At 43.3% G+C, this 24,194-nt stretch overlaps 1 protein-coding gene and 1 long non-coding RNA gene across 2 annotated transcripts in view; one reads left to right on the forward strand and one right to left on the reverse strand.

Annotated features, from left to right (window-relative positions):
* Nucleotides 1-244: 244 nt before the first annotated feature.
* The window catches only part of lipea (lipase, hormone-sensitive a), a 29,632-nt gene continuing 5,682 nt past the window's right edge, over nucleotides 245-24,194 (forward strand). Inside the window, exons 1-9 of the mRNA XM_075449189.1 lie at nucleotides 245-284; nucleotides 6,172-6,419; nucleotides 8,815-9,099; nucleotides 9,243-9,333; nucleotides 10,224-10,369; nucleotides 10,455-10,640; nucleotides 14,086-14,238; nucleotides 14,335-14,479; nucleotides 17,547-17,774. Of these exons, the coding sequence (XP_075305304.1) occupies nucleotides 275-284; nucleotides 6,172-6,419; nucleotides 8,815-9,099; nucleotides 9,243-9,333; nucleotides 10,224-10,369; nucleotides 10,455-10,640; nucleotides 14,086-14,238; nucleotides 14,335-14,479; nucleotides 17,547-17,774 (1,492 nt within the window). The 5' untranslated portion in view covers nucleotides 245-274. The remainder of the gene's footprint in view (nucleotides 285-6,171; nucleotides 6,420-8,814; nucleotides 9,100-9,242; nucleotides 9,334-10,223; nucleotides 10,370-10,454; nucleotides 10,641-14,085; nucleotides 14,239-14,334; nucleotides 14,480-17,546; nucleotides 17,775-24,194) is intronic.
* On the reverse strand, nucleotides 9,718-17,270 carry LOC142367226 (uncharacterized). The gene is made up of 3 exons (XR_012767043.1): nucleotides 17,051-17,270; nucleotides 16,880-16,949; nucleotides 9,718-10,686 (listed from the first exon to the last, which is right to left on the reverse strand). It is a non-coding gene; the product is annotated as an uncharacterized LOC142367226 (long non-coding RNA).

The raw sequence follows: 24,194 nt of genomic DNA on the forward strand, positions 1-24,194 counted from the left end.
GTAGATACAAAAAGAACATTAACGTGAAGTTAAAAAAAATTAAAAATAAAATAAAATGAATAAAAAGATAAATAACTCAGTAAACACATCATGATTTTAGTTAAACGGAAAATCGTTTGTTAGCTTACTTGTAGATTTTTGTTTTTAAGCTAACAGGTTATTTTGGGTGCCCGCGCGCCGCCTCGCGTTCCCTTCGCCTGACGTTTCCACCACCCCGCGCTCTGGCGGGCGGGCGCGCGCGCTGCCAGAAACTGACAGAATATCAAGGAAGAGGATGCGGGCGGGTGAGTGGAAGCGCTTTAAACCGCCGCGGAGTGTCTCATTTCTGTGGCGTTTTTTCGGGTCTTTAACGTTTTAACGTGACGCGGATCATTAAGCGTCGACGTCAAAACCGTGTCGCTGTCTTGTCTGCGTTCCCCCGCGACTCTAAAATAGACAACCGAAGTCGTTTAAAGTTGGTGGAGCGGAGGGGAGTTGACACCGGCGGTTGGTGACAAACGGTCGGTTGGTTCTCACTACGATCACGGGAGCGCGACTCGGTGGAAGAAAACGAGTCGAAAGTGTTGTGAAACGGAGCAGTTTGAAAGAACGAGGAGCGGAGAGCAGAAAGTAAACTGACGGTGGTGTGTTGACAGGTCTGCGTCATTCATCAGCTGAGAGGGCTGAGGTGGAGAGGTCAGGCTGTCGGTGTTACTGAAGGATACACAGATAGCACGGGGTACGTTTTAAAGCCTCACACCGAGCAGAGGGGGAAGAGAAAGTACACCCTGCTTCACTTTTAAGGTTTAATACATCAGGAGATGCTAAAGATAACCCAGTAAATCCAGCCTCCAGACGAACAAAACACATATTAAACTGAGTTTGAGAAACTAAGTGAACCCCTGATCCAGCAGCTGGTAGCAGCAGTGTGTGAGAAACTAAGTGAACCCCTGATCCAGCAGCTGGTAGCAGCAGTGTGTGAGAAACTAAGTGAACCCCTGATCCAGCAGCTGGTAGCAGCAGTGTGTGAGAAACTAAGTGAACCCCTGATCCAGCAGCTGGTAGCAGCAGTGTGTGAGAAACTAAGTGAACCCCTGATCCAGCAGCTGGTAGCAGCAGTGAGTGATAAACTAAGTGAACCCCTGATCCAGCAGCTGGTAGTAGCAGTGAGTGAGAAACCAAGTGAACCCCTGATCCAGCAGCTGGTAGCAGCAGTGAGTGAGAAACTAAGTGAACCCCTGATCCAGCAGCTGGTAGGAGCAGTGAGAAACTAAGTGAACCCCTGATCCTGCAGCTGGTAGCAGCAGTGAGAAACTAAGTGAACCCCTGATCCAGCAGCTGGTAGCAGCAGTGAGTGATAAACTAAGTGAACCCCTGATCCAGCAGCTGGTAGCAGCAGTGAGTGACAAACCAAGTGAACCCCTGATCCAGCAGCTGGTAGTAGCAGTGAGTGAGAAACTAAGTGAACCCCTGATCCAGCAGCTGGTAGCAGCAGTGAGTGAGAAACTAAGTGAACCCCTGATCCAGCAGCTGGTAGCAGCAGTGTGTGAGAAACTAAGTGAACCCCTGATCCAGCAGCTGGTAGCAGCAGTGTGTGAGAAACTAAGTGAACCCCTGATCCTGCAGCTGGTAGCAGCAGTGAGAAACTAAGTGAACCCCTGATCCAGCAGCTGGTTTTTCTCTTGGCCCACTCTTCTCTCCAGCGCTGCTTCAGCTCATTGAGGTTTGCAGCTCTGGTTTCTGCACAGCTCTCTGAAGGTCCCACCACAGTATCTCAGTCAGGCTGAGGTCTGGACTCTGACTGGACCGTTGCAACACCTCGATTCTTCTCTTCTTCACACATTCTGCTGTAGATCTGCCGCTGTGTTTGGGATCTTTGTCTTGTTGATGAAACAGTTTCAGCCCAGCTTTAGACGGCCTCACATCTGACTCTAGAACACTTTGGTATCCAGAGGAGTTCATGGTGGACTCAGTTACTGCGAGGTGCCCAGGTCCTGTGGCTGCAGAACCAGCCCAGATCATCAGCCCTCCACCACCGTGCTTGACAGCTGGTGTGAGGTGTTTGTGCTGATATGCTGTGTTTGGTTTCCTCCAAACGTGCTGCTGTGCATTATGAGAAAACATCTCCACTTTGGTCTGCTCTGTCCAAAGGACATTGTTCCAGAAGTCTTGTGGTTTGTTCAGATGCAGCTTTGCAAACGTAAGCTGTGCTGCCATCTTCTTTTTAGAGAGAAGAGGCTTTCTCCTCCAGCCCTTCCACTTAAGCCATACTTGTTCAGTCTGTTTCTAACTGTGCTGTCATGACCTTTAACCTTTAACATGCTAACTGAGGCCTGCAGAGTCTGAGATGTAGCTCTTGGGTTTCTGACCTTGGGGTGACCTTTAACATGCTAACAGAGGCCTGCAGAGTCGGAGACATTTCTCACTCAGAAAACACAGATTACCTGATTAATATCATCCCGGTGGTGCTTCAGTCCTGAGAAGGTTCCAGCCTGAAACAACCCCCGAGTGCAACCCGAAGCCGTCTGATTCTGATCTATTAATAATGATGCTCTTAATAAATAACTCTTTGTTTATGGTGACAGGTGAGTTTTATTTACTTCCAGCGCTGATGATGTGTCCAGTGAGCTCCACAGAGACAGAAACCGTTCTACCTGTAAGCCTGATCCATGTTGCATCGTCATGTAGAGCCTCTAAAAACCCACTGACCGCGTATTTAAAACTTATTTTTTTCACACATTTCATTTCTGTGCACAGAATAAGTGGAACAGACGGATGGAGGTCAGAAAGTAAAGTGAAGAAAAGTCATTTTTTATGCTCCTGATGCTCCTTATTTTCTAAGAAAGAAAATTAGAATCAGACCTTTTAAATTAAGTACATTTAATTCGAGCATCTTCAGTTGTCGGAGGCCTAAAATCTGCCCGCTGAGACCTTGGCGACTGCCCAGAAATAGAAAAACCCAGCCGAGCATGTGTCGGCTCTGACAATGCCCACAGTGTTTGTGAACATGGTGACACCATGTCCTGATTTCTCCTCCTGCTGGGGGCTCAGTTTACACGACTCTCCCACTTTAATGGGATACAGAGAAATGCTCTCTGTTTATTCCTTTATCTCCCACCGCTCATCACGCTGACCCCTCTCTCAAACCTGAAGTTTTCTGATAAATCAATATCACATTTTTTTTCATATTGAACTGACAAACAAGGAGTTTTGTAACACTGATGCAGAAAAAGCCAGACGTGTCATTACAGTCCAGCCATTCCAATCAAAGCTGATTACATAATATCAGCTGCTTTGATCCAGCTTCATTTCTTTATATGTTTATATTAAAGAAGGAAACAGCTGCAGAGATTCACTGAAACATGTTCCAACATGAACATAAACCCAGAATCTGAGGCAGAACCAGAGTTAGTTCAGTTCTGAGCAGCTTTAAAGTGAATATCTACAGCTGTTTCCATGGTAACAGCTGCAGAGATTCACTGAAACATGTTCCAACATGAACATAAACCCAGAATCTGAGGCAGAACCAGAGTTAGTTCAGTTCTGAGCAGCTTTAAAGTGAATATGTGCTCTGAGCTCCTTTCTCCTCCAACACAGCCTGAACCCTCTCAGACGAGCTTTCTGTCCTTTCTTTAGGGAGTCTTCAGGAATAGTTCTCCAGGCTTCTTGAAGGACATCCCAAAGCTCTTCTTTGGATGTCGGCTGCCTTTTGTTCCGTTCTCTGCCAACATGATCCCACACTGCTTCAGTAATGTTGAGCTCCGGGCTCTGGGGAGGATTCATCCCTCCATCAGACCTGCTGCCACTGATTTTCAGCCCACTTCTTGTGTCCTTTGGCACAGCTCAGCCTTTTCTCCCTGTTTCCCTTCCTTAAGAACGGCTTCCTGACAGCCACCCTTCCATGGAGCCCATTTCTGATGAGGCTTGGGCCAACAGCAGATGGATCAGCTGAAGGTCCAGATGCATCTCTCAGCTCCTGTGTCAGGTCTTTGCTGGATTTTTTCCTCTTTCTTAAGGACATCACTTTCAGATCCTGTTCATCTGCTGTAGATAGTTCTTTAGGCCTGACACTTCTTCTTTTGTCCTCCACTTGTCCAGTTTCCTCAAATGTTTTAAGGACACACTGCACACCATGCTGAGATATGCCGAGTTTTCAGCTAACAGCTCTTTGGGAATCACCTTGTTGCTGCAGAAATCCTGTTTTCTGTCTGTCAGACTGTGTTATCTTTGCTGTTTTTCACACATGCAGCTAAAGAAATGGGAACAAATCTTAATTCCAGTCTAAAACCCACAAAGAGCTTCTAGATTATTCATTTCTGGTGGCATAAAACAGTTTAATCATTTCATTTATATTAATTGTTCCATAATTAGTCATTAGATTATATCTTATATTCCTTTTTTAAGCTTTAAATTTAATCGTATTTACTTTTTCTTGATGTTGTATAAAATATAATTCTTATTATTGTCTGTTTTTTTTCCCTATTTTTCTACTTTTAGATGTGATAACATTCATTTTTTTTGGGATAAGTATTATTTTAAACTGAATTTCTTATATTAATTTGACTCTTTTGGTAGTTGAAAGCAGTTTTAATGTAAATGTACAAAAAAGTTGAAACTATGAAGCTGTTTTTCACAGTTGCAGCTTAAGAAATGGGAACAAATGATGCGTCTCTGTGAGAGGCTGCTGGGAACAAAGTGCCTAAAGATCCAGTTTAAAATGACTTCTTTGCTAAGTTGTCTGTTCTGTGTGGACACAACACTGGTTCATCCCTTGAGTTAGGAGCCTTTTTACTGCCTGAATGGTTCATAGCTCAGAGTTAAGTGGCTTAACAAAGAAAAAACACATTAATCTGAACTGAAAATGGATGAAAAAGGCAGAAAATGTCCAAATAAAAGCTATCGATCGAGACCACTGTAAAATATTACAGGAGAGTCTGGCTGCTTGGAAGGAAAATGTAAAGAAATGAGATCTGGATCAGGACTTCTGCTCCATCTTTTGTTTTCATGACTTTAAATTTATTTACTTTATCTGTTCCATCTAATAGATTTGACTCACTTCCTTAATTTTGTTGCAAAACAACGACTTTTAGTCATAATTTACCCTTTTTTTTCAGTATAAAAGCATTAACTTTCCTCACTTTTGTCCTGTGGGATCATTTGAATCTTAACTAACTGAACATCAGTGTTTTAATCTTGAACTTTTCTGTAAAAAGAACAGTTTTTATTACTCATGTTTAGGTAAATTTAGCCTTTTTCCTGCCTGAATGGTTCATAGCTCAGAGTTTAGTGGCTTAACAAAGAAAAAACACATTCCTCTGAAGATACCCAGGTGCAACAACACTCCAGCTTCAGCTGAAACATATTTCCATCATTAAAGGAAAATCAAACTAAAGATGTTTGCAGACATTTTGACAGAAAAAATGAATATTTTTAACAAATTTGAGCTTTAATCTTGTTATTTTAACTTTATTTCATGTATAAATCCCCATTTTTTTTCTTATCTATGACTAAATTTTACTCAAATTTCTTTAACTTCTCATTTATTTTTGTCTCAATTTGAATGTGTAGTGGCTATTCGTCCTCTTGTGTCAATAATCAAAACTAAACAAATGTAAAAACCGTAATAAACTAAATGAAATCTAACGGCCACTGAGACACCAAGGGAGTGAATTTACGCAGGTAAATTGAGTCCATTGTCCAGGCAAAAAATAGGTTTCATTAGAGTTAAGTGGCTTAACAAAGAAAAACTCCGGAGAACTGTTGATCGGGGCTTTTCCACGTTCATTTGAAAGGCAGTGTTTACATGGAAATTCAAATATGTCAGTTACTTCCTGTAATCTTTAAAGATAGTGGAACAAGTTGTCAATAATCAGCCTCTCCTGTTTAACCACTTCTGTTGACGGAGCAGAGTTCACGCTACATCTGGAATCCTGGTTATGGTTGTAATTAAAGTAACTTCCTGTGTTTGACACAGTCGGTGGGAGTCAAAGTTCTTCCTTCGGGCTGTTCTGGAACTTCAACCCTTGACCGAGCAGATAACACGAGTACAGAAGAGTCCCCACAGCAGGGAGTAATGTGGCGGCCGGTGTGATCAATGTGTTTACTCTCAGGATAGGTGGTTCCCATCACATGTGTTCGCAGCTGCTAAGGCGGATATAAAGCAGCCCTGACGTCTCCCTGTGTGTCTCCCAGCCTCAGACATGGATTACAAAGTGGTGTTTGCAGCCTTGGAGAAAGTGTGCGACGACAACATCTCCGTCCTGTGTGGGCTGGCAGACGTGACGTACGGCACCGTGGCCCAGCGCCTGGTCACCTGCATGAAAACCATCCAGGAGCACGGCCGGGCCCTGAAGCCCGTGGTGGCCAGCTTCACCGCCGTCTATCACCACTACGACTTTGACGCTCAGACGCCCGGGAATGGCTACCGCACGCTGGTCAAGGTAAGGCTTACCCAGCAGGACGTGTTCTGCTGACATGTGCACTGGAAAAAATCTAAGTCTTACCAAGTATATTTGTCTAATTTCTAGTCAAAATATCTCATTACACTTAATATAAGACACAACTACCTAACAAGTTCTATTTCAGCCAGATATAGGGACTTGTTTGAAGACAATACATCTTGAATATCTTGTTAAATGAAAAAGTCTTGAAAACAAATTGTTTTGAGTCACATATCATATGAAACAAGCTTTTTTTTTCATTTGAAGAGGTTTTTAACCTAATTTGAAGATCACTTTTAACTAAAAAGTCCGAAATATCACATCTTATTTCAAGAAATCTTGACAAGCCGATTTTCACTAGTTCCATTGGCAGATTTTTTTGCTTATTTCAAGCAAAAACGTCTTGTATTTGTTGTTTTTTAAATTTATTTTTGGAGGGGCATTTTTTCCAGTGTGTTTGAGCAAGAAAACCAAATCCTGGGTGGTTTGTAGTTGGTTGAAGGTTCAAAGCTTCAGAATAAGAAACGGATCGTTTCTAAGACCATAAACCATAAAGATATGATTAGCCAGGCTGATAATCTCAGAAAGTCATGATTAAAACACCCAGTAGTATGATGACACTTTTATCTTATTTTATCTTATTTTGTTGTATTTTATTGCTTTCACTGTTCTTTTATTGTTTTTATTTGTTTTTACTTCTTCTTCTCTTTATTTATCACCTGCTTTAAAGCACTTTGGTACATCGTAATGATTGTTTGTAAAGGGGCTGTATGAATAAAATACATTTACATTTACATTATCCAGCACAGCGTGCAGGATCCGGTGTGATGTCATCCATAAAGGATGACATCACACCAGGTGTCACCTCTGTAGATAAACATGCTGCTGCTGCCTATGGGGAAGCATTTAATTAGCTTGTAGCAGCGTATAGATAACACATATATATGTATCTGTACATCTATAGATGTATAAATTAGCATTTCACTGATAAAACCGGAGAATTCCTCACTGATACCTCTGTTTCTGACATCTGATGCACTTGTTTTCATCTGAGCAAACACTATTTTTATCTTAAATTGAGTTTGCTCTGTTATTTGGTTCATTCTTCTACTTTAAGATGAAAAAAGAACCTTTAACTGGTTTAAATAAGCAGGATTCCACGGGGATTTCTTCTGATTTGGACTTTAGGCCCTGTGATGGACCCGCCCGGGGTGTTTCCTCCCCGCTTATCGCCTGATGGCAGCTCGTTTTATCGTAATTACAATCATGATAAAGTTTTATATCTTCACATGAGTCTGAATCAGGAGCCTGAAATGAAAGATTTCAGCTCATCAGGTGTCACCGACTGTTAAAGTAATACTATGTAACATTTCTACCTTAAAATAACAGCTTGAAAAAAAATTGTGCGGCTAGAATGAGTTTTTATATTACGATTGGCCTGTCTCCTATGCCCTTCGGGGGTCTGAGTTGGAATAACTGCGCTATGTAACTTTGCTGGACCGGCCCGGGAGCTGAGCGGAAGTACTTGGGAGCTCCATAATGGGCTTTTTTGAGAAGTTACATTGTATTGCTTTAAGTTAAACATTTGTAGTCCATTAAATGTCTTCTTCTTCTTCTTCTTCTTCTTCTTCTTCTTCTTCTTCTTCTCCTCTGGTGTCAAATTTCTTGCTTTTTCCAATAACAGCTAAGATGGGACAGCACATGGTGGCTCATGTTGGAGGAACTGTGGTGCTGTGTCCTAAATTAAGCCTTTTCTGGAAAGATGTTTTTGATGCTCTCAGAGAGGTTTTCAAACGTGATATTCCACAAACCCCTATTGTGACATTATTAGGAGAAATCCCTGAGGGTGTAGAAGGAAGGGATGTGAAATATCTCTTAAACATTCTGCTGACAGCAGCGCTAAAATGCATAACCATCAGATGGCTAAAGCCAGATCCTCCTACTTATAATGTATGGATTAAAAAAATATGGGACATCTACCAGATGGAGCAAATTACATACTCATTAAGACTTCAGAAACCTATTTTTATTAAACGATGGAAACCTGTTATAGCTCTGCTAATACAATAAGTGTATAGCATAAGACTTCTGGTTAGGTACTAAATACATTCACACCACCAGTCATTTGATACCTAGTGTGGATCTTTCCTTTTCTTTCTTTTTTTTTGTTCCTCTCTTTCCTCCTCTTAATTCTCACTTCAAATCTGTGTAATTGGTCCTATGTTTTATTAGTTTTCATTTATTGAACTACTATATTTCCTGACTGTTGATTTTGCTAAGATGATGTGCAGCTGTAAACAGAGGGAAAACATGTACATGAAGGGAAATTTGACTTGTCATGTTACCAGTGTGAAAAAATGAATAAAAATTAAGTTTTTAATTGCTTTTTTCCCAGGTTTTGCAGTCCTGCCTTCTGCACATCGTTCACAAGGGCCGGTACATCGCCTCCAACTACAGCAGAGCCTTCTTCCGGGCCGAGCACAACACCTCGGAGATGGAGGCGTACTGCAGCGCCCTGTGCCAGCTGCGGGCGCTGCTGCACCTCGCCCAGCGGCTGATGAACGACAACGACCACGGGCAGCTCTACACCCTGCAGGACCAGGACCTGAGCCTCAGGTTCGTGCAGGAGTACAGCTCCATGCACAAAGCTTGTTTCTACGGCCGCTGCCTGGGCTTTCAGGTCAGCCAACAGCTGTGGCTGATTTCCAAATCGAATTATTTTTAGCGCGCATCACTTTGTCTCCTAACTGTCCTATTTGTGAGACTATAAAACAGGTATTTGTGAGGCCTTTTTATAGCCGGAGGCTGGCTTTGTTTCCACAGTTCTCTCCCGCCCTCCGCCCGTTCCTGCAGACCATCGTCATCGCCATGGTTTCGTACGGGGAGACGTACGGGAAGCAGCAGTCTGGGATCAGTGAGTCTTATTTAGGCTTGCAAAGGGGCGGAAAATTTCCGGGAAATTTCCATGGGAAGTTAAGCTTGGGAATTTTGGATATATTCCATTTTGGAAACTTTCCATGGGAATAATGGGAATTATGGGAGCTAATGGGAATTTAGGAGAACTTACTGGGAATATATTATATCCAAGCTTAAATATAAACAGAAGCCATAAGAAAACATCCATACAAAATGTTTTCAACAGATATTTCAACAGATTTATTTGTAAGTAGAGTGGAACACGTTCTAATTACTTGTTTCATGGATGAACAAAAACAGAAGTGTTGGGTTCAATATTACCCATCCCCTAACCCCCCTCATTCAAAAATACACCCCCCCCCCCCATCCAAAATTCCCCAGATTATCATCAAACCTTACTTCACTTTGTTAAGTCCACAGGCTCAAATGTGTGCCTTCAATAGTCTTTGTGCTTCAGGCTCAAAAGTGTGGTCCAGTCTTCTAGAAATCTTCTGTACATGTGATGGAGGCGTGCACGTGCCAGTAGGGGGCGTGGTCTCAATAGCCATGCAGTAAGCAGTGTGTTCTGTGCATTGAGATTGAGGAATGGCATCTGTTTGTTTTAGTCAAGATTATGCTAAAATATACTTTCCTCAACTATATTTAAGTTCCCTAGAAAAGCCAACCTTCAATTTTGAAAATTCCCAGTTTATTCACATAAATTCCCATAAATTCCCGTTAATTCCCGTTAATTCCTGTTAATTCCTGTTAATTCCCTTAAATTCCCATGGAAAGTTTCCGTCTTTGAAAATTCGGGGAATTTTGCAACCCTAGTCTTGTTCCACGCCGGGGTGCAGATGAAGGTGGTTCCACTTCCTGTTCTCTTGCTGAAACCCTCTCCCTCTCCAGGTAAGGCCGCCCTTTCTCTCCTCACATCCGGCAAATACGTCATCGACCCGGAGCTGCGCGGCGCCGAGTTCGAACGCATCACCCAGAACCTGGACATGCAGTTCTGGAAGTCCTTCTGGAACGTCACAGAGTCCAACATTTTATCAGTATGTTGGTTTGTGTTTCTGAGCCACCCGAGGAGCGGCGCTGTGCTCCAAACGCTCACGCCTGTGCACCTTTCCTTCTGTCCAGGGCTTCAGCCGGATAGCCTCCAACCCGGTGCAGGTCAACTTCACCCTGACCCTTCCTCCCGTCACTCTGCACCTCCCTCTGGCTTCGGACCCCAGGCTGTCCACCCACGTGTCCCCTCCGCTCGCCCACTGGGGCCCCGGGCCGGTGCACATGCGCCTGGTGTCCCACGAGCTGCGGGAAGGACAGGTGAGCTTCTGCAGAGGTGTATTTTGCTTAAAAATAGCAAAATTATCTGCCAATGGAACAAGAAAATGTGGCTTGTCAAGATTTTTCAAATCAAGTAAAAATATTAATCTCAATTAATCGACAAATACCTTAGAATTAGTGTATTTTAACTACTAACAAGTACATTTTTCTGGATTCTAATTAAATACACGTGGCCTATTTTCTCAATATATTGAAAAAAATAAATTGAATTAGTATATTATATTATTATAATTTATATTTCTTGAAACCAGCTTTGAAACTGTTGATATTCTAGCTTCAAGCATATACTTACTCAAAACAGGTCCTGAAATCTCAGTAACAAGCTGTAATATCTTATTTAGATAATTAAGGACAGAAACACTTAAAACAAGTGAAACAGTCTAACATAAAAACTGCTTACTAAGAAGAACTATCCTATCGGACAAAAAATAAGCATCTATCCCTTTGATCTAAGATATTTCTTTTTACTTAGATTTCACTTTTTGCAGTGTGGCTCATTAAAAGAATCAAATCACAGCAGCAATTTTCATCAGTTTACTTTTAATATAAGTGATTTGGCCCACTTAAAATGAAAAAGACAATCTTGTTGTTCATAAGATGTGTAGTATGTTATCTGTTATATGTGAGAGTCATGCTTTGGCCTGGATGTTTTGCAGAGTAGACCTTTCTCACTCGAAAAAGAAAAAATCTCCCCCAGTTTCACTGCTTGTTCTTCTGTTTGCACATACTCAGACAGCCATTCCATCCTAAAAGAACCGCATTTCTTTTTTACTTTGGCTCTGTGAGTGGATGTGTCGCTGGTGCTGCCCGTTCGTTTCTCCATGATAAGGGGCGTCTCTTAACTCCTAAACTCCGCCGCAGTTATGTTAGCTAGCTAACCTGCACGCCGCGTATGGGCAGGGCACTTTTTATTTTTATTTTTTATAAATCAGGCTTCTTAAAGACTTAACTCAAGTGTGGCTCCTCTGGGAATGTCAGACCAGATAAGTCCCTTCTGTAGAGTCTGTGCACTCTCCTTACCAATATAACCTAAAAATGGATTCCAAGTTTTATAAAAGAACAGAGGTTTGTCCTTAAGCCGGCAGGTCATTGCTTCTAAGGGAATAAGTTCCCTGTGAAAGCTTTGCACTGAAAAAATCAAAGTCTTACCAAGTATATTTGTCTCATTTCTAGTTAAATGATCTCATTACACTTAATATAAGACACAACTGCCTAACAAGTTCCATTTCAGCCAGATATAGGGACTTGTTTGAAGACAATACATCTGGAATATCTTGTTAAATGAAAAAGTCTTGAAAACAAATTTCATATTTCATATGAAACAAGCTTTTTTTTTTTTTACATTTGAAGGGGTTTTTAAGCTAATTTCAAGATCACTTTTATCTCAAAAGTCCTAAATATCACATTTTATTTCAAGAAATCTGGAGAAGCCGATTTTCACTAGTTCCATTGGCAGATTTTTTTGCTTATTTCAAGCAAAATCGTCTTGTATTTGTTGTTTTTTTACTTATTTTTTTCCAGTGTGAAGGTTTGTCGGGGACCCACTGAATAATACACCGTTTAATACACCGTCTGGCACCGAACAGAAGAACATCGAGCAGTCTCAGCAAACAAGAATTTAGGTTCAGTGCAGAATGTAAACCAAGAACACAAGACAGTGGGGTTAGGTCCAGGTCTTTAGCAAATATGTCAGAAGTTTCTTTACAGACCTTTCTGGAGAAATCTTTAATAAAGGGTCAAAGATGCAATGATAGTATGATCCCTCTGAGATCTGGCATTTGTTACAGGATTTGGAAAGTGTGGGGTTAAATTTGTTAAGGCCAAAAGACGTGTTCATAAAAGCTTTTCTCATCCTGATATATTCTCTGCTTTCTGCTGAGATGCTGGAGCGTTGACGCTGTGCTATCGTGCTAAGCTAACTGGCTTTTACAGTGGAATCACCGTTCAGCGTTTTCTCTCTTCTTCTCTTTGAAATGCTCCCAAACTTCAGCCTTCAGTCTGATTTTGCTCCTGGTTGTTCTCTCCGGTTTCCTCCATCAAATCGAGCTGCTACAAACGCAGCACGTGCGTGCGAACGTTGCGTGGACAGTGATGACAGGGCGTTGGTGGGAGTTAAACGAAGCGTCGGAGGGGATCGTTTCCACGAAGGGTTTTTAGTAATCAAGTTACTCGATGAATCGTTTCAGCCCTAAACAAAACGATTCGATGTGCGTTCATCCAGTCAACATCTGGACCGATCATCGTACAGATAAAACTTAAAGACCCCATAAAGGGAGTTCTGTGAACTACAAGTAGGAAATATCTCCAGTAGTTATAAGAAAAGGTTCCTGTGGTCCAAAACACCTTAAAACAGGGAATAAACTGCTACTACTGTCAAATCAAATCAAATCAAGTTTATTTATAGCACATTTCATGTACAAAACAACTCAAAGTGCTTCACACAAAATAGTACAATATAATGTAAATTATCCATATACCCTATTTTTCTTATTGGTTCAGTCTGCTCAGTTAAATTTATTTTTACCTTTTATTGTTAAATGTACAAATCTGTTTTTATTTAGTTTACTGATGTTTATTATTATTACTATTATTATTATTTATCCTACTCTTCATACTGTAGATTTGTTTATAGCTAATGTTTATTTCTCTCATGTTTATTCTACACTGTATTTATTCTATATTTTTATTCTATTCTATTTGCTTGTTTTTCCTTTAATTGTTTACATATCTTTTATACTGTACGCTGTTGCAACACAATAATTTCCCAAATTGGGATGAATAAAGTACTTATCTATCTATCTATCTATCTATCTATCTATCTATCTATCTATCTATCTATCTATCTATAAGCATTGCATCAGGGAGTGTAAGAAGCATTAAAAATACATAAAAGAATATAAAGAGAAACAAATAAAATAATTTAAATGAATTTAAAAACAAGCAACAGTCCAGATAAGTTAAAAGATATCGTGCAGATTTCATGCATAGACACATGAGAAAAGAAATGTTTTTAACCTGGATTTAAAAATGTCTCCATTTGGTGAAAGTTTAATCTCCACTGGCAGTTTGTTCCACTTGTTTGCAGCATAACAGCTAAATGCTGCTTCTCCATGTTCAGTCTGAACTCTGTGAGAAAAATAATAATAACAATGAAAGAAAACAAGTAGATATCTTATAAAATAAGTAGATAGTTCCATATCTTTTAGTTTTTTATTAAAACAAAAGATAAGGAAGATAAGAATATTTGTTAATGCATCCCCAGCAGACGTGTGCCATCTGTCAGAAATTCAGAACTAAATGGTGGATCTGAGGCCGGTTTGCTGTCCCTAATCGGGTGTAAGATACAGAAGAGTCGCTGATAAAGGAGCTGGACTGCTTCGTTTCCTTCCTTCTTAATCCAGTTAGGTGTCCTCCCGCTCTGCAGGACACTGAGGAGCTGCTGAGGCTGGCCCGCGGGGATCCTGCCCCCGCCTCGGGGTCCCGTCTTCCCTGGGTGCAGAAGCAACCTCGCTCCCCCTGGCTGATCATCCACTTCCATGGAGGAGGCTTCGTGGCCCAGACGTCTCGGTCCCACGAGGTAAGGAACGTCGTGCTGCTGCCGGACTGCTGTTGAGTCCTTTAATTATTCACCAGACCGAGTTCATCGTGTCTTCTTCTGCCGCTCGCTCATCAGAATTACCTCCGGAGCTGGTCGAAGGAGCTGGGCGTCCCCATCCTCTCCGTCGACTACTCTCTGTCACCCGAGGCGCCTTTCCCCAGAGCTCTGGAGGAGTGCTTCTACGCCTACTGCTGGGCGCTGAACAACTGTCATCTGCTGGGTCAGTGCACGCCTCAAACCTCTTTAACTTTTCTTTGTCCTTTTATAAGAGATTACAGCTGCAAAAACTTAGAGTTAATTGAGTGAATATAGCTCCTTATGTCCCTCTGTTGGACTGGAAAATTAACATTTAGTTTCAGCTGCATTTTTAAATACACTAAATAAACGTAAACACTAGGGCTGGGCGAGTTAACTCGTTATTATCGCGTTAACTCGTTAAGTATTTAACGCCGATAAATATTTTGTCGCCCATTAACGCAGGTTTTATTATTCATTTTATTATTGTAAAAGTCTGTTGCTCACAGGCTTTTATTATTGTAAAAGTCTGTTGCTCACAGGCTTTTATTATTGTAAAAGTATGTTGCTCACAGGCTTTTATTATTGTAAAAGTCTGTTGCTCACAGGCTTTTAATTTGCAAAAGTCTGTTGCTCACAGGCTTTTATTATTGTAAAAGTATGTTGCTCACAGGCTTTTATTATTGTAAAAGTATGTTACTCACAGGCTTTTATTATTGTAAAAGTTTGTTGCTCACAGGCTTTTAATTTGCAAAAGTCTGTTGCTCACAGGCTTTTATTATTGTAAAAGTCTGTTGCTCACAGGCTTTTATTATTGTAAAAGTCTGTTGCTCACAGGCTTTTAATTTGTAAAAGTCTGTTGCTCACAGGCTTTTATTATTGTAAAAGTCTGTTGCTCACAGGCTTTTATTATTGTAAAAGTCTGTTGCTCACAGGCTTTTAATTTGTAAAAGTCTGTTGCTCACAGGCTTTTATTATTGTAAAAGTCTGTTGCTCACAGGCTTTTATTATTGTAAAAGTCTGTTGCTCACAGGCTTTTAATTTGTAAAAGTCTGTTGCTCACAGGCTTTTATTATTGTAAAAGTCTGTTGCTCACAGGCTTTTAATTTGTAAAAGTCTGCTGCTCACAGGCTTTTATTATTGTAAAAGTCTGTTGCTCACAGGCTTTTAATTTGCAAAAGTCTGTTGCTCACAGGCTTTTATTATTGTAAAAGTCTGTTGCTCACAGGCTTTTATTATTGTAAAAGTCTGTTGCTCACAGGCTTTTAATTTGTAAAAGTCTGCTGCTCACAGGCTTTTAATTTGTAAAAGTCTGCTGCTCACAGGCTTTTATTATTGTAAAAGTCTGTTGCTCACAGGCTTTTATTATTGTAAAAGTCTGTTGCTCACAGGCTTTTAATTTGTAAAAGTCTGCTGCTCACAGGCTTTTATTATTGTAAAAGTCTGTCGCTCACAGGCTTTTATTATTGTAAAAGTATGTTGCTCACAGGCTTTTATTATTGTAAAAGTATGTTGCTCACAGGCTTTTAATTTGTAAAAGTCTGTTGCTCACAGGCTTTTATTATTGTAAAAGTCTGTTGCTCACAGGCTTTTATTTTGTAAAAGCTATACACTACTTTTGGATTCATTTTTGGATTTTGCGTAAAAATGCGATTAATCGTGATTAATCAGGGAAATCATGTGATTAATTAGATTAAACATTTTAATGTTGCCCAGCCCTAGTAAACACGTAAGAAAAGAAAGAGTAAAGCACCTATTTTACTTCACTTTCAGTTCATCGGGTTGTTTATTCAGCTGTTTGTTAAATAAATGTTCAAACTTTAGGTTTAGTAAAAGCAGCTCTGTTTGTACATAGATGTTAATTCATTACAAGCGTTAGAACTTTGATAAAGTCTGCGAGAAATCCGGGTGCCACCTTCAGAAAACACTTGTTTAGGCTTCAGCTCGGGGACACAGTGAACTGAATCTCATTAGTTTGGCTGTAAACAGTCTGTTGCCTCAACATTAAACACAGAAAGTCTTCTGTTTACCCTCAATCAGAGAGAAAGGGATGAAACTCAGAGAAAAGAGACACGATACAGGGAAGACACCGGCAGGGTTAAAGGTTAAAGGTTCCAGAGTTCAGGCTGATGGACATCTGGTTCATACATGCAGCTGCTGCTCAGAAAACACCCAAAATTCATCGTAAACGGTCCAGAACTCAAAGCTGTTTGATGTTAGCTGAGCAAACGAGCTGACAGAAAGTGCTTCTTTCAGTCTGAAGCTTCAGAGTGTTGCAGGTAGCAACATGTAGAGGCTCAAACTGTTGCACAGTAACAGTTTATCACCAGAGGGAACGCCCGATGTTTTACTTCACCCGAGGTCACTGCTGTCAGTGCTTCTGCTGTTGCACTTTTCTTCTGACGTGTTATTATTATTATATTTTATTATAATTATTATATTATTTTACCAGAAACTCTCAGATTCACGAGTTCCAGCAGCGTCAGACACGCTCAGTTTCCACTGAGAAACTGCACCGCCATGCTAAAACGGATAGTTCGCCTCATTTGACATGAAGCTGTATGACATCCCATATCAGCAACATCATTTATGAACATTTTCTTACCCCTTGCTGCGTCCTGTGAGCAGAGTTCCAGCCTCGTTTTGGGGTTGATGAAGGTAGTCCGGCTAGTTGGCTGGGGTTTAAAAGATAAAGCGTTTAGCTTCTCAGAACAATATGCGTTCAAAAGAGTAATACATTTGCATCACAAAATCGTTCTCCAGGAAAAAGTCAGACCTCACAATCGCTTGGCCCTATTTTCTCTCCCTGCTGCTGGACACGTCACAGGACTGCTGGAGTTCCAGGTTTTCCCTTTTCCTCATTGGACGATGAAGGAACAGCAGAAGTAACAATGAGACTTTCTGTAAATAGAACAGAATAGATAAATACTTTATTCATCCCCCGATGGGGGAAATTCAATTTAGTCAAGTAGCTCAAAAAATTATTAATATTTACAATTATTGTATATTAACAACAACAATAATAATACCAATTCTAATAAAAATACTACTACTAACTAATAATAATAATAATAATAATAATAATAATAATAAATGACTAAATAAATTAATTAATTTAAAAAAAATCAAAAGTTGTGATGAATAATTCAGCATCAGGAAATGTGTGTCAGCTTTTAGATTAAAAATACTTTGATTTCCGTCCTTTTCCACGTCCAGTTTGTGACCATGAACCTCGGTGATTGTTTCTTTTCACGCCTCTGTGTGTGTTTCAGGCTCCACCGCCGAGCGCGTCTGTCTGGCCGGAGACAGCGCCGGAGGAAACCTCTGCATCACCGTGTCCATGAGGGCCCTGACCTCCGGTATCCGGGTCCCTGATGGCATCATGGCCGCCTACCCCGCCACCATGCTCACCACGGACGCCTCGCCCTCCCGCCTGCTCACGCTCATCGACCCTCTGCTGCCTCTAGGTGTTCTGGCCAAGTGCGTCAATGCCTATGCAGGTACGTCTGCGCCGCCTCACGCCTCATTTAACACGGGCGTGCTTTCCGGCGCCGCTGCGACAGAACGCGGGGCGGCAGACGTATTTATGCATAAACTAACAGGAACATGTTTAATGCCTCTGATGCCTCCTCGTGCAAACCAAACTGCTTTAATAGAGATTCAGGAGCAGATCGAGTAGAAACTGCCTCCAGAGTGCTGAGGGGGAAAAAACTTGCCGCCCAAAATAGAAAATCCACTTTGTGTTGAACTTTGACTGAAGATGGGATCAGATATTCTCCAGTCCCTGTCGGTGGACCCCCTGCGGCTCACTGCACCACTGAAGCCAGCTCGCTGTCATAAAGAGACGAGGACAAGCTCCAGAAGTTTAAGGTCTTTAAGATCGGTATTCAGCTTCATCCCCCTCACGCATAACCAAAGAAAATAACCATGGCAACAGGGAGAGGACGCTGGCGTGATATGTTCGCCGCTTCTCCGCCTAAATGACAGCGTTTTGTTTTTATTGTGTGCGATACACATTCTGCTGTCTTTGAACCTCGCTGCGTTCCTGGATATTGGTTTAACCGTTCGGGGGACATTATACTTCAACATCCAGGTGCCACTGTATGACGCTGAATCTCCCTCCTCGGCTAGCGTGATGCTAAGCTATTCGGCTGCGGAGCTGTTGAGCCTCAATAACGGCAACGTATCTGACGGTCCCCTGGACATCTCCATCATCAAAAGGCTGGGCCTGTTACGACGACCTCGCTATGTTCACAGAAGCTCCTGGAGAAAATTTATTATCCATCGGACTGGTTATTCCGTGCCGGTCATCTGGTCAGCTGGGCGCTCTGGCGCACGGCGTCGACGTCATCAGAGCGCCGCGGCTCTTCGGATTTGTAGTCCTCACGCGACTACAGCTGCTCCTTCTTCTCTCTGGGCGCCGGATAATAAACGCTGAGTGGACTTTAAACTTCTCAGGCCTATTGGAAGACACATGTCTGAGTCTCGTCTTAAAATCGAACTCTTCAATGTGCAATCCTTGTCCAATAAAGCATGCCTCATCCAAGAGCACATCCAGGATAAGGATCTGGATATTATGTGCCTTACAGAGACCTGGCATCAGCCAAACAGCTTTTATACTCTCAATGAAGCCTGTCCTCCTGGACATAAATATCTCCAGAGAACACGGAGCTCAGGTCGTGTCGGCGGCTTAGCTGTCATTTTGACTTTTCTCCTGTGACTCTGCCTGAGCTGTCCTCCTTCGAGTGCTTGGCTTTCTGCTCCAAACCACCATATTCAATGACAGTACTCCTCATCTACAGGCCCCCCAAACCTCATTCCTCCTTTTTCTCTGAGATGTTTGAGACTCTGTCAATGTTTTGTTCCACAAATTCCAACACACTCATCCTTGGGGATCTCAACATCCATGTTGATACTCCCAACAATCATCAAGCAGCTGAATTCCTTCATCTTCTGGACTGTTTGAACTTGGAACAACATGTCAAATTGCCAACACACTCTCGTGGACATGCTCTGGATGTTGTCATCACAAACTCCTTAACTGTGCAACATCTCTCTGTTTATGACATGGGAGTCTCTGATCACAAAGTTGTTTATTTGGAGCTTCCCTTTCTGGACCTTGCCACCAATCCAAAGCGGAAGATTTATTTTAGAAATCTGAAAAAGATCAACTCTGAACTTCTAGCTACTGACCTTAATATTCATATTCCTGTCTCCCTTCCAGTATCCATTAATGCAGTAGACTTTTATAACACCAGCCTCGCTAACATCTTGGACCATCATGCTCCTGTTAGAGAGAGAACAGTTACCTTTTCACACTCATCCCCCTGGTTTACTCCTGAGCTGAGGAAAATGAAGACAGCTGGTCGAGTGCTCGAGAGATGCTTTTTAGCCTCTGGTCTGTTAGTCCATAAGCTAGCTTATCAAGAGCATCGCACGATATATGCAAGGTCTCTCAAAAAATCCCGATCACTATTTTATTCATCTGTTGTCTCAGATAACCCTGGTAACTCCAAAGTACTTTTTTCCTCCATCACTCAACTCCTTCAGCCATGAACAGCTTCTATCATTGACCCTACTAATGACCTATGTGATAAATTTCTTTCCTTTTTCCATAATAAGATCCAGACAATCAGATCAGCCCTCACCACTCTCCCCCCAGCACTTAGACCTACTACCAATTTACGGCTCTGGAGCTCTCCCCCTTTTGCTCGTTTCCAGAGGTCTGTGTGAAGGAAATTGAGGCCACTGTCAGGGCCATGAAACCCTCTACATGTGCCCTTGACCCCTTCCCAACAGCCCTGGTTAAGGCCCATATTGCCTCTCTCAGTCCCCTCATCACTACCATAGTAAATACATCCCTTCAATCTGGTCACATTCCCCCCACTTTGAAATCTGCCATAATCAAACCCCTCCTTAAAAAAACTACCCTGGACCCCCAGGACATAGCAAACTACAGACCCATCTCCAACCTTCCCTTTCTCGCTAAGGTTCTGGAGAAATTAGTCTCAGTTTACATTCAAGAGCACCTCCATGACAATAGAATTCTGGACAAATTTCAATCTGGTTTCCGTGCGGCCCATAGTACTGAAACAGCTTTGGTCCGGGTCACAAATGACCTGTTGATGACTGCTGATCGTGGCTCTTCTTCACTTCTCATCCTTCTTGATTTGTCAGCAGCCTTTGACACTGTAGATCACCACATCCTTCTCCACCGCCTACAGCACCTTGCAGGACTCACTGGCACAGCCCTGGACTGGTTCTGATCATACCTGATGGACAGATCCGAATTTGTCTCCATTGGTCGTGCCAGATCACTGAGCCATCCTGTCTCCTGTGGTGTGCCCCAAGGATCGGTTCTTGGACCTCTTCTTTTTAATCTATATATGGTCCCACTTGGGCGCATTATCAGCAGGTATGGGGTCTCTTTTCAGTGCTATGCTGATGATACTCAGCTTTATCTTAAGTTAGGTAGCAATGTGCCTGAGGCCCAACCCATTCCATCTTCATCATTGCCAGCCCCCTCACCTTGCCAATTATCCTCTCTCTCCACACTTACAGCTTGTCTGGAGGAGATTCAATTCAATTCAATTCAATTCAAATTCAAAATTACTTTATTTATCCCAGAGGGAAATTAAATATTGATGTAACTCAATTAAATCAAGGAGTTATTATAGATGCTGATGGCTGTGGGCAGGAAAGATTTCCTGTAGCGGTCCGTTTTGCATCCAAACTGAAGAAGTCTTTGACTGAAGAGACTCTGTTTTCCGATAACAGTCTCATGGAGAAGATGTTCAGGGTTGTCCATAATTCTCTTGATTTTATGCAAAATCCTTCTTTGCATTATTGTCTCCAGAGGTTCCACAGTCGTCCCCAGAACAGAACCAGCCTTCCTTATCAGGTTGTTGAGTCTTTTTAGGTCCCTGGTTCTGATTCTGCTGCCCCAACAGATGACGCCAGAGGAAATGACGCTCTCAACAACAGACTTGTAGAATATCTGCAACATCTTGCTGCAAACCTTGAAGGACCTTAGCTTCTTCAAGAAGTACAGTCTGCTCTGTCCTTTCTTGTAGATGGCTTCACTGTTGTGTCTCCAGTCCAGTCTGTTGTCCAGATGAACACCAAGGTATTTATATTCCTCAACCACCTCCACTTCTTCTCCCATGATGGAAACAGGGTTTGATCTGTTTCTGACCCTGTTTCTCCTGAAATCTACAATCATCTCCTTTGTTTTGTTAACATTCAAGATGAGATGATTGTTCCCACACCATGCCACAAAGCGGTCCACCAGCTCTCTGTACTCAGCTTCTTGTCCATCTCTGATACACCCGACAACTGCAGAGTCATCTGAATATTTCTGTAGAACCCCCGAAAAGACCTTACCAGGAAGGCTGAGGAGTGTGATCCCCCTATAGTTGGAACACACCCTCCAGTCCCCCTTTTTAAAGAGGGGGACCACCACCCCGATCTGCACCGCTTTCCTCCCCTGAGCCGCCGGATGGTGGACCAGAATCTCCTCGAGGCCGTCCGGAAGTCGTTCTCCATGGCCTCCCCGAACTCCTCCCAAGCCCGAGTTTTTGCCTCAGCAACCGCCGAGGCTGCGTTCCGCTTGGCCTGTCGGTACCCATCAGCTGCTTCCAGAGTCCCACTGGCCACAAAGGCCCGATAGGACTCCTTCTTCAGCTTGACGGCTTCCCTCACCACTGGGGTCCACCAGCGGGTTCGGGGATTGCCGCCACGACAGGCACCGACCACCTTACGGCCACAGCTCCGGTCGGCCGCCTCAACAATGGAGGCACAGAACATGGCCCATTCGGGCTCAATGTCCCCCACCTCCCCCGGGACATGGTTGAAGCTCTGCCGGAGGTGGGAGTTGAAACTCCTCCTTACAGGGGATTTCGCCAGCCGTTCCCAACAGACCCTCACAATACGTTTGGGCCTGCCAGGTCTGACCGGCTTCCTCCCCCACCAGCGGAGCCAACTCACCACCAGGTGGTGATCAGTTGACAGCTCCGCCCTTCTCTTCACCCGAGTATCCAGGACATACGGCCGCAAGTCCGACGATACAACCACAAAGTCGATCATCGAGCTGCGGGCTAGGGTGTCCTGGTGCCAAGTGCACATATGGACACCCTTATGCCTGAACATGGTGTTCGTTATGGACAGTCCGTGACGAGCACAGAAGTCCAACAACAAAACACCACTCTGATTCAGATCGGGGGGGACCCGTATCGTTTCTTCGACCGAACCCCACGGGCACAGACCCGGTCACCAGGCGCTCGCCGGCGGGCCCCACCCCTGGGCCTGGCTCCAGGGGGAGGCCCCAGTGACCCGCGTCCGGGCAAGGGAACACGGTGTCCATTTTCTTTAATCATCATAGGGGTTCTTGTGAGCTGTTCTTTGTCTGGTCCCTCATCTAGGATCTGTTTGCCATGGGTGACCCTACCAGGGGCTTAAAGCTCCAGACAACATAGCTCCCAGACTCATTGGGGCACGCCGATTCTGTTCATAATTTTTATGGACATAATTTCTAGGCGCAGCCAGGGCGTTGAGGGGGTCCGGTTTGGCGACCTCAGAATCGGGTCTCTGCTTTTTGCGGACGATGTGGTTCTGTTGGCGTCGTCGGGCCGTGACCTTCAGCTCTCACTGGAGCGGTTCGCAGCCGAGTGAAGCGGCTGGGATGAGAATCAGCACCTCCAAATCCGAGACCATGGCCTTCGGCCGGAAAAGGGTGGAATGCTCTTTCCGGGTCGGGAATGAGATCCTTCCCCAAGTGGAGGAGTTCAAGTATCTCGGGGTCTTGTTCACGAGTGAGGGACGAATGGAGCAGGAGATTGACAGACGGATCGGTGCGGCGTCTGCAGTGATGCGGGCTCTGCACCGGCCCGTCGTGGTGAAGAAGGAGCTGAGCCAGAAGGCGAAGCTCTCGATTTACCGGTCAATCTATGTTCCTATCCTCACCTATGGTCACGAGCTGTGGGTAGTGACCGAAAGAACGAGATCGCGAATACAAGCGGCCGAAATGAGTTTCCTCCGCAGGGTGTCTGGGCTCTCCCTTAGAGATAGGGTGAGAAGCTCGGTCATCCGGGAGGGGTTCGGAGTAGAACCGCTGTCAGATGAGGTGGCTCGGGCATCTGGTTAGGATGCCTCCTGGACGCCTCCCCGGTGAGGTGTTCCGGGCCCGTCCCACTGGGAAGAGGCCCCAGGGAAGACCCAGGACACGTTGGAGAGACTAATGCCCCTTTTCCACCGCCAAGCTAGCCCTACTCTACTCGATTCGATATAGCCCTACACTACACCACACGACACGGCACCAGTAACATTTCCTTTTCCACCCAAACTGTGGCCTGGAAGTGGGTGGAGTTGGCCCGTTCACCACTAACGTGACGTCGGTTTCAGGTGACTACAAAGTGTCATGCCGCGGTTAGTCAAAAGTAAACACAATGATGGAGTGTAATGTGTAATGCAGTTGACAGTTCATATTGTTTAGTTAAACCATGCTCTTTATTAAAAAAAACAAAGTACAAAAGTAAACAGCAGGAGTTGTCTCAGATACAGGCGGTGACACCAGTGTTGGTGCCGGTGGAATGCAGATAGCAGCTGTTGCCTCAGCTGCAGATTGCGATGCCAGTGTCGGTTCTGAAGCCTGCGGGATTGGAGGATCTTCGCTGACCTCAGCAACCGAACACTCATCGGTTGCACAAACCGAGTCTTGAGGGAAAAAAAATAAAAAGTGTGAACATATGAAACGCATACACGTAACCGCATAGGTGAGACACTGTGCTAGCCTTCCAAAACAGCGTTGTTTGCTAGCTCACTCAGAACAACTTACATGAGACACCTGTGGAACTTTTTACACAAGTTAAAGACTGAACATGTATTTGTTACGATATAAAACATGCATTTGTTAAGATATAAGC

Source organism: Odontesthes bonariensis, chromosome 18, assembly GCF_027942865.1.
Source record: "Odontesthes bonariensis isolate fOdoBon6 chromosome 18, fOdoBon6.hap1, whole genome shotgun sequence".
Classification (NCBI taxonomy): domain Eukaryota; kingdom Metazoa; phylum Chordata; class Actinopteri; order Atheriniformes; family Atherinopsidae; genus Odontesthes; species Odontesthes bonariensis.